Below are 10,725 nucleotides of genomic sequence, written 5' to 3'. Positions count from 1 at the left end.
CCCGCAGCCTTTCCTCATAACTCATGCCTCTTAGTTCTGTGTGTGTGTCCCCTGCTGTAGAACAAGCAGTGTTTGGCCCCTGCTGTAGAACAAGCAGTGTTTGTCCCCTGCTGTAGAACAAGCAGTGTTTGTCCCCTGCTGTAGAACAAGCAGTGTGTGTGTGTGTGTGTGTGTGTGTGTGTGTGTGTGTGTGTGTGTGTGTGTGTGTGTGTGTGTGTGTGTGTGTGTGTGTGTGTGTGTGTGTGTGTCCTGGGGATAGCTCCCTAAGACACTTCCTGACGTCTACTGTTTTCGTGTAGTTGGTCTCAAGGCGCTATCACAAGTGGTGTTTGCCTCCTGCTGTAGAACAAGCAGTGTTTGTCCCCTGCTGTAGAACAAGCAGTGTTTGTCCCCTGCTGTAGAACAAGCAGTGTTTGTCCCCTGCTGTAGAACAAGCAGTGTTTGTCCCCTGCTGTAGAACAAGCAGGGTTTGGCCCCTGCTGTAGAACAAGCAGTGTTTGTCCCCTGCTGTAGAACAAGCAGGGTTTGGCCCCTGCTGTAGAACAAGCAGTGTTTGGCCCCTGCTGTAGAACAAGCAGTGTTTGGCCCCTGCTGTAGAACAAGCAGTGTTTGGCCCCTGCTGTAGAACAAGCAGTGTTTGGCCCCTGCTGTAGAACAAGCAGTGTTTGTCCCCTGCTGTAGAACAAGCAGTGTTTGGCCCCTGCTGTAGAACAAGCAGTGTTTGGCCCCTGCTGTAGAACAAGCAGTGTTTGTCCCCTGCTGTAGTACAAGCAGTGTTTGTCCCCTGCTGTAGAACAAGCAGTGTTTGTCCCCTGCTGTAGAACAAGCAGTGTTTGGCCCCTGCTGTAGAACAAGCAGTGTTTGGCCCCTGCTGTAGAACAAGCAGTGTTTGTCCCCTGCTGTAGTACAAGCAGTGTTTGTCCCCTGCTGTAGAACAAGCAGGGTTTGGCCCCTGCTGTAGAACAAGCAGTGTTTGCCTCCTGCTGTAGAACAAGCACTGTTTGGCCCCTGCTGTAGAACAAGCAGTGTTTGTCCCCTGCTGTAGAACAAGCAGTGTTTGGCCCCTGCTGTAGAACAAGCAGTGTTTGTCCCCTGCTGTAGAACAAGCAGTGTTTGGCCCCTGCTGTAGAACAAGCAGTGTTTGGCCCCTGCTGTAGAACAAGCAGTGTTTGTCCCCTGCTCTAAGTCTCCTGACACAGGCTGAGGTTCACTATTTGTTATTCGTTCACTTGTTCTTTTGTGTTGAGCAACTGTTCGCCACAAACAAAATTTGTATCAACTAACAACTTTACACTGATGATTTGTTCTACATATTCAGTTGTTCTACATATTCAGTTGTTCTTCATCGATTCGCTGTTTTTCTTCAGTCAGATGTTCTTAATCAACCGGAAGTTCTTCATCTGCCAGGTGCTCTTCACGTAGCTGTTCTTCGTCAAGCAGCTGTTTTACATCAAGCAGCAATTGTTCAGTGGCAGTGTTCTTCGTAAACCAGCTGTTCTGCACAGAGGATCACGTTCTGTTCCCAGTATGAGATAAATTTATAGTTCAACACTAGTTGATAAATCTCTCTCTCTCTCTCTCTCTCTCTCTCTCTCTCTCTCTCTCTCTCTCTCTCTCTCTCTCTCTCTCTCTCTCTCTCTCTCTCTCTCTCTCTCTCTCTCTCTCTCTCTCTCTCTCTCTCTCTCTCTCTCTCTCTCTCTCTCTCTCTCTCTTTCTCTCTCTCTCTCTCTCTCTCTCTCTCTCTCTCTCTCTCTCTCTCTCTCTCTCTCTCTCTCTCTCTCTCTCTCTCTCTCTCTCAGCCCAATCACATAGGGTGGACGGTAGAGCGACGGTCTCGCGTCATGCAGGTCGGCGTTCAATCCCCGACCATCCAAGCGGTTAGACACTATTCCTTTCCCCCGTCCCATCCCAATTCCTAATGGGACTTGGGATGGGAGAGACTCTCTCTCTTTCTCATTCACTCTCTCTTTCTCATTCACTCTCTCTTTCTCATTTACTCTCTCTTTCTCATCACTCTCTCTCTATCATTCGGTTATGCCCTAATGAAATAAATTATACAAATGTAAAAGACAATTAACAGTTAAACTACCAATTACCTGAATTATAAACTTCTGCATATCATTATTTTATTGTAAATTTTGATTTTAATATATATCAATGTTTTTTTTTTGGTTTAAGGTTTTCAGGAGAATGGTGAGAGTTCGACTCCGCCGGAAGATTCTCCTGGTGCTCCTGACGGCTGTGATAACGCTGGAGTTCTTCGTCGTCAGGACCTTAGACGGTGTGACGTGGTGGGGGCATCCTGGAGACCTTACCAGAAGCCCCTTTGATACTCCTGGTGCTACTGTCATCTCTTATAGCAATGCGAGCATTGCTGAACCGGACTCCAAGACTTCCTTCTTCAGTAGCTTCGTTGCCCTTCCAGAACTGCATGAGAACTTTAGGGTTTCGAAGTACTCGGGGTCTGCTAAGACTAGGAGCTCTGGAAATGGCAGGACCTTAAACGAGCCATCATCTTGGGAACCTGGACATCCAGAAAGCTACGAGACTATAACAGCTTTTGATTTCAGACGTGCCGAAGGACAGAATGTTCAACAGCCAGAGAGAAGAGGAATATTTATACGACAACGAAAGTCAATTTCGAATGGATTGAAAAAGCAGATCAATGCCACGGGTTTCCAAGACCTTTCTTGGAGCTCCCAGACTTCGACCGTTTCCATCTTCACCGAGGAAGTCACACCTTCCAGTAGCTCTCTTGACCCCACAGACACCTCAACATCCTCAGCAGAAATATATGATACGGATTACTATTACAATTATGAAGATAATACAATTACAATAGAAATTATACCTGGAATGAAGCAGATATCTTTTACAAAGGTTCTTTTCTTGTGTGAATACATTTTCTCGGCTGTATATGGGAGGTACAGCAACTTCACAGACACTCTCATCCCTTACGGCAACATGTCCTTGGCAATAGTCTCTAATCAGAGATTCTTCAACGTTTGTGTCCCTTTTTACCAGCAGCTTTATGGTTCAGAGTGCGTCGAAATGAATCAGATCACAGTTTGCTACCCTGAGGAAATTGCCTTTCTGCACGCTACTAGCTGCCGAAGACCTTCGAGCGAGGACAAGTATTTTGAGCAGCTCCGTGCTACGATGCTGCTGGCTAAGGATGATGTGTGCCACCAGGCGGTATGCAACGGGACTCTTCGTGTGGTGGAGAGGTCAACAGAAGGCATCACCATCCTGCTCATCAGTCCTTATGCAACCCGAGGGAATAACGGCTCCTGTTACAAGTACGTCCAAATACTGCTTGAAGAGTCTCTAGCGGGTAAAGGGGCGTACGTGACGAGTAATAGAAACTGGCCATCTTGCTTCCCAGGATACGATGTGTGGTGGACGGCTGAGCCCGAAGCCGTTGGCTTGGTGCGTTCTTGGAGCTACCTGCCACTAAGGTGTCGCGCGGGAGAGGGGTTTCTGATGGTGGTGGTGATTTGCATTGCAGTGAGCGGCCTGTTGGGGAACGGGGTGGTGCTGGCCGTCATGGTGAGAGGAAGTCATCAAAATGAAGCCTCAGATATCCTCCGCACGTCCCTCGCCGCAGCAGATATACTTCTCTGTTTGTTCGTGGTGATGCCGGGTCTCGACGCCCATATCTCCTTCATGGACGGCCGGAGTGTGGTCTCTGACGGGGTCTCCTCCGAGCTGCTGCAGACGCCGGGAGGAAGTATAGTCCTCGATGGCGGCTTTCGGTTATTCTCAGCCATAGTGATGAGTTCATGTTCCTGCATTTCTCTTTTAAGTTTATTTGCCTTGAGCTTGGAACGCTTTGCAACCACCACGGACACAACCCAGCACGGAGTTATATTTACCCGGGCGAGAGCGCTAGGCTACGTAGTGGTGACGTGGATGTCAAGCCTCCTGGTGTCTGTGGCCCTAACTAACGGCGAGGACGGTATCCTTGCGCTGTGGTATTCCTTCTACAAGCTGCCCATCGGAGTGGCGCCTCGAGGGCTGCAAACACTCCTCCCTGTAACAGCGGCGATCCTCGGTCTCGTGTGTCTGCTGACGGCGATACTGTCGTCGTTGACGCTCCACAACGACATCAAGAAGGAAACGAGGAGAACGACCGAGCTTCGGGATCTTGGGGACACCGAGTTGGACCAGAGCTCGACCGAGATGATGAAGTATGTCGTTGTCATCATGTCTCTCGCCACGGGCTTGTTCCTCCTCTCGACCACACTGGCAGGCGGTGCGTGCCTCCTACATATACTGGACGCCCATTTTGACGGTGTGGAACTAGTGGGCTATTTGTGCTGGTGGGGCTTCATCGCTGCTTCCGCCTGGAACCCCTTTCTCTACAACCTGCCCAGCCAGCGCTTCAGGGAGGACGCAGGAGCCTTAATCAGGACCGTAATGCAGAAAAAACTAATATATCAGTCCTGGATACACAGACACACACCACGACGACAACAAGAGGCTCCCTGGGCTACGACGGACGTCCGGACTAGCCATACAACACCCGGAGCGCACCAAACGTTACTGGAGCCGAGGAGTAACCCGTACAGGGTGACAACTGTTTAAAAACGGTGTTGGACGATCGCAGAGCCGATTGTGCCCTGTGTCCTTCCATTACCTATTGACCCCGAAACGCGGTTTTGAGTATCATACATACATACGTTAAGTGACATGTTCGTGATAGTGAGATTAACCACTGGTCGAGACGGCGTCACTTTCATTTAAAATATCATTTGTCTCAGCGAGTTATTGTGAGTTATTCTGTTCATAGTGAGGTTGAAAGTGCTGATTATTCAAGTATGAAGATGACAATAATTGCATTGGTGGTTATTGTATTACACCGTTGCATGATCAATATAACTCAAAGCTCATACGATCTTAGACAACAGAGAACATTAAGACAAATGTATAGTCATTCAAAATTATATTTATGTAAATAAACTGATATTGTTTCACTGAATCAAAATATACTTATTGTTCATGTACACTTAGCACACTGTATCCCATGAGTTTGTAACTAAAGTGTGACAACAGTTTATAATATAATCTTCTTAAGATTATAAACTAATATAATCTTCTTAAGATTATAAACTAATATAATCTTCTTAAGATTATAAACTAATATAATCTTCTTAAGATTATATTAGTTTATAATCTTAAAAAGAGAGAGAGAGAGAGAGAGAGAGAGAGAGAGAGAGAGAGAGAGAGAGAGAGAGAGAGAGAGAGAGAGAGAGAGAGAGAGAGAGAGAGAGAGAGAGAGAGAGAGAGAGAGAGAGAGAGAGAGAGAGAGAGAGAGAGAGAGAGAGAGAGAGAGAGAGAGAGAGAGAGAGAGAGAGAGAGAGAGAGAGAGAGAGAGAGAGAGAGAGAGAGAGAGAGAGACCGAGATATATCGTCCACTAGTGGACGATTACGAAACAGTTAGAAGCATTTTTATATTTTAAATGTTGATTGAGAAGGAACGGAAGTCTCATATACGACAACAAACAGCAACATTTGACCTTTCCATCCTCGAAAGTTATGTTGGAATGGTGTGTGTGTGTATTTGTGGCTCTTGAGTCGAGCTGTTAGCTCTTGGGCCCCGCCTTTCTAACCGTTCGGTTATCTGATATGTATATACTCCCGTCCTATTTTTCTCTTCGCATCTACTAATTCTCTCTCTCTCTCTCTCTCTCTCTCTCTCTCTCTCTCTCTCTCTCTCTCTCTCTCTCTCTCTCTCTCTCTCTCTCTCTCTCTCTCTCTCTCTCTCTCTCTCTCTCTCTCTCTCTCTCTCTCTCTCTCTCTCAAACAAGCATGCGCGTGTTGGTTTAAAAGATACCGTTGCGCATCGTCTAGCAAGCCTCACATGGCCGGTTCGATCCCCGGTGGATGCGGAAACAAATAGGCAAAGTTTCTTTCACTGTGATGCCTCTGTTCACCTAGCAGTAAATAGGTACCTGGGAGTTATAGACAGCTGCTACGGGCTGCTGCTTCCTGGGGATGTGTAACAAAAAGGAGGCCCTGGTTGAGGACCGGGCCGCGGGGACGCTAAGCCCCGAAATCATCTCAAGATAACCATCTCATCACTTGACTTAATTCCTATACCATTATTTCATAGTCCCCAGTTGTAAAGTGTTTGATATAAACTTAATTGATTTTTGGGCTCATCAACCTTTGAAGAGGTTATTAAGGCAGCCGCAATAGCTGACTAATTAGTTACATGTAGTTTATGTCCTTTATTATGCAACGTATACTTATCATGTGGGTAGTAGGTAAACCCATGTCCATCCTGTGGGTAGTAGGTAAACCCATGTCCATCCTGTGGGTAGTAGGTAAACCCATGTCCATCCTGTGGGTAGTAGGTAAACTCATGTCCATCCTGTGGGTAGTAGGTAGCCCCATGTCCATCCTGTGGGTAGTAGGTAAACCCATGTCCATCCTGTGGGTAGTAGGTAAACCCATGTCCATCCTGTGGGTAGTAGGTAAACCCATGTCCATCCTGTGGGTAGTAGGTAGCCCCATGTCCATCCTGTGGGTAGTAGGTAGCCCCATGTCCATCCTGTGGGTAGTAGGTAGCCCCATGTCCATCCTGTGGGTGGTAGGTAGCCCCATGTCCATCCTGTGGGTAGTAGGTAGCCCCATGTCCATCCTGTGGGTAGTAGGTAGCCCCATGTCCATCCTGTGGGTAGTAGGTAGCCCCATGTCCATCCTGTGGGTAGTAGGTAGCCCCATGTCCATCCTGTGGGTAGTAGGTAGCCCCATGTCCATCCTGTGGGTAGTAGGTAGCCCCATGTCCATCCTGTGGGTAGTAGGTAACCCCATGTCCATCCTGTGGGTAGTAGGTAGCCCCATGTCCATCCTGTGGGTAGTAGGTAGCCCCATGTCCATCCTGTGGGTAGTAGGTAGCCCCATGTCCATCCTGTGGGTAGTAGGTAGCCCCATGTCCATCCTGTGGGTAGTAGGTAGCCCCATGTCCATTCCTGTGGGTAGTAGGTAGCCCCATGCCCATCCTGTGGGTAGTAGGTAACCCCATGTCCATCCTGTGGGTAGTAGGTAACCCCATGTCCATCCTGTGGGTAGTAGGTAGCCCCATGCCCATCCTGTGGGTAGTAGGTAACCCCATGTCCATCCTGTGGGTAGTAGGTAGCCCCATGTCCATCCTGTGGGTAGTAGGTAGCCCCATGTCCATCCTGTGGGTAGTAGGTAGCCCCATGCCCATCCTGTGGGTAGTAGGTAACCCCATGTCCATCCTGTGGGTAGTAGTGGACCCCATGTCCATCCTGTGGGTAGTAGGTAGCCCCATGTCCTACCTGTGGGTAGTAGTGGACCCCATGTTCATCCTGTGGGTAGTAGGTAGCCCCATGTCCATCCTGTGGGTAGTAGTGGACCCCATGTCCATCCTGTGGGTAGTAGGTAGCCCCATGTCCATCCTGTGGGTAGTAGTGGACCCCATGTCCATCCTGTGGGTAGTAGGTAGCCCCATGTCCATCCTGTGGGTAGTAGTGGACCCCATGTCCATCCTGTGGGTAGTAGTGGACCCCATGTCCATCCTGTGGGTGGTAGGTAGCCCCATGTCCATCCTGTGGGTAGTAGGTAGCACCATGTCCATCCTGTGGGTAGTAGGTAGCCCCATGTCCATCCTGTGGGTAGTAGGTAACCCCATGTCCATCCTGTGGGTAGTAGTGGACCCCATGCCCATCCTGTGGGTAGTAGGTAGCCCCATGTCCATCCTGTGGGTAGTAGGTAGCACCATGTCCATCCTGTGGGTAGTAGGTAGCCCCATGTCCATCCTGTGGGTAGTAGGTAGCCCCATGTCCATCCTGTGGGTAGTAGGTAACCCCATGTCCATCCTGTGGGGTGGTAGGAAGCCCCATGTCCATCCTGTGGGTTGTAGGTAGCCCCATGTCCATCCTGTGGGTGGTAGGAAACCCCATGTCCCTCCTGTGGGTAGTAGGTAGCCCCATGTCCATCCTGTGGGTTGTAGGTAACCCCATGCCCATCCTGTGGGTGGTAGGAAGCCCCATGTCCATCCTGTGGGTAGTAGGTAGCCCCATGCCCATCCTGTGGGTAGTAGGTAGCCCCATGTCCATCCTGTGGGTAGTAGGTAGCCCCATGTCCATCCTGTGGGTAGTAGGTAGCCCCATGTCCATCCTGTGGGTAGTAGGTAGCCCCATGTCCATCCTGTGGGTAGTAGGTAGCCCCATGTCCATCCTGTGGGTAGTAGGTAGCCCCATGCCCATCCTGTGGGTAGTAGGTAGCCCCATGTCCATCCTGTGGGTAGTAGGTAGCCCCATGCCCATCCTGTGGGTAGTAGGTAGCCCCATGTCCATCCTGTGGGTAGTAGGTAGCCCCATGTCCATCCTGTGGGTAGTTGGTAGCCCCATGTCCATCCTGGGGGTAGTTGGTAGCCCCATGTCCATCCTGTGGGTAGTAGGTAGCCCCATGTCCATCCTGTGGGTAGTAGGTAGCCCCATGTCCATCCTGTGGGGTGGTAGTGGACCCCATACCCAAGCTAGTTACCCAGTTTAATATATATATATATATATATATATATATATATATATATATATATATATATATATATATATATATATATATATATATATATATACAGTGAGGTTGTTGCATTTCTTTACTTTGCTTATCAGGCAAACAACCCTCTCCCCCCCCCCCCCCCCCCCCTCCATGCATTGGACGTGGAAAGGTTACAATCACTCGCATTTACGACCTACAGTTAGCAAACTGGGAATATTTGACTAACCAGCAAGTTTGGTGTTGGTCTTAAGGCCTATCAGCCTCTGTGGGGTTATTAAGGCCTATCAACCTCTGTGGGGTTGTAAATACACAAGGAACCGCCTACCCGCCGAAGATGTAAAGACACAAGGAACCGCCTACCCGCCGAAGATGTAAATTCACAAGGAACCGCTTACCCGCCGAAGATGTAAAGACACAAGGAACCGCCTACCCGCCGAAGATGTAAAGACACAAGGAACCGCCTACCCGCCGAAGATGTAAATACACAAGGAACCGCCTACCCGCCGAAGATGTAAAGACACAAGGAACCGCCTACCAGCCGAAGATGTAAATTCCTCCACTGAATTTACCTGAAGGTCACCATCTGTCTAGTGGCCCACTACAAGGGACAGAAAGCCAGCGGCAGTTAATAAAAAAAATCCAGCTGAATAAAAGTCCCATGGGGGGGGAGGGGAAATTTAGAGGACTTTGACAAGCAGCCGGCTTCTTGTCCCAGTCGAGGTCATTGGGGAGATGGTGGCTCGCAGGTAAATTCAGGTATTAATTATTGTTGTTGTTGTGATATAGATGAAAGCAGTCATGGAAAATTGTAAAAGAAAACGTATTACTTCAACAAGATGCGAGCATCACAGAAAATGGATTTTCTGTTTTAAGGGGTAATGAAACTAAATTTAAGACACCACCATAGCAATTTGTTTTTTACCCAATTTGCCTTGAGAGCCACCATCTATATAGTGGTTACGACGGAGAGAGGAAGCCGGCGGCTTGTCAATGGGTGCCTCCCTTACCCATTTGTCTTGATTTTTCATTTCCAACTGTCTTTAGAGCTGCAGCAATATCTAGCCATTTACAGCGTCGACGGGTAGGCGGTTCCTCGTGTATACACTAAGAAGTTTAGTACACCTCTCAGTGTATATATATACACCGAGAAGCTGGGCTACACCTCTCAGTGTATTTAATTCTTAAGTGAACAATAGAGCCAATCAAGGACTAAGGGGGCCTCCGAGGCCTTTAGAATAGGTCTCCATTTTCTTTCTTGCCTCCAATGGCCTTTTCTTTCATTTTTATTCTCTCAATTTTTTTCTAATAAATTTGTTGCATTATTATATTATATGAAAACTTGAATTAAAAACTGAAAACTTTTTAAATTTGTAGATAATTTCTATTTAGACTCTTTTGGGAGAGAATTATTTTCTTTTCTCTGATAAAAAACTGTTTTACATGGAAAAGGGGAAGGGGAGGGTAGGAACGTGGGAAAAAAGAGAGGGGGGGATAGGGAGATGGGGAAGAAATGTAGATGGAAGGGAAGAGGGGGAGAAGGGAGAAGAAGAGGGGTGAAATGGGGATGGGAGGGGGAGGCTAATGGGGGAGACAAATTATCCCCTCCCACTAATTAATATAAATATATATATACATGCGAACAAGCCTGAATGGTCCCCAGGACATAAGCAACTGAAAACTCACACCCCAGAAGTGACTCGAACCCATACTCCCAGAAGCAACGCATCTGGTATGTACAAGACGCCTTAATCCATATATACTCATATAATCAAATAATATGGGAGATAAAATCATATAATCAAATAATATGGGAGATAAAAATTACTTAATCAAATAATATGGGAGATAAAAATTACTTAATCAAATAATATGGGAGATAAAAATCCTTTAGTTAAATAATATGGGAGATAAAAATCATTTAATCAAATAATATGGGAGATTAAAATCATTTAATCAAATAATATGGGAGATAAAAATCATTTAATCAAATAATATGGGAGATAAAAATCACTTAATCAAATAACATGGGAGATAAAAATCATATAATCAAACTTAAAGCAATGATATACTTACTCAAATGGAATTTTGGACAAACGTAAGTGAAGAAAAAAACACACATTTAAAACACAGGAGAGAAAAAAACACAAAAATGAATTGATTTTGTTTCTACTCAAACACAGAGAGAAAAAGGTA

General features: G+C 47.1%; 1 protein-coding gene across 1 annotated transcript; it reads left to right on the top strand.

Annotated features, from left to right (window-relative positions):
* Positions 1–270: 270 nt before the first annotated feature.
* Positions 271–4,962, top strand: LOC138371589 (uncharacterized). Its single transcript, XM_069336476.1, has 2 exons — positions 271–1,525; positions 2,179–4,962. The coding sequence occupies exon 2, from the start codon at positions 2,191–2,193 to the stop codon at positions 4,585–4,587; it is 2,397 nt and encodes a 798-aa protein (XP_069192577.1). The 5' UTR covers positions 271–1,525; positions 2,179–2,190; the 3' UTR covers positions 4,588–4,962.
* The last annotated feature ends 5,763 nt before the right edge of the window (positions 4,963–10,725 follow it).

The sequence above is a fragment of the Procambarus clarkii genome, chromosome 36 (genome assembly GCF_040958095.1).
Source record: "Procambarus clarkii isolate CNS0578487 chromosome 36, FALCON_Pclarkii_2.0, whole genome shotgun sequence".
Lineage (NCBI taxonomy): Eukaryota > Metazoa > Arthropoda > Malacostraca > Decapoda > Cambaridae > Procambarus > Procambarus clarkii.
This window is presented reverse-complemented; position numbering and strand designations above follow the sequence as displayed.

Excerpts from the sequence above, each read along its gene's own strand:
- LOC138371589 (XM_069336476.1), top strand. The coding sequence starts at position 2,191 with ATGGTGAGAGTTCGACTCCGCCGGAAGATTCTCCTGGTGCTCCTGACG.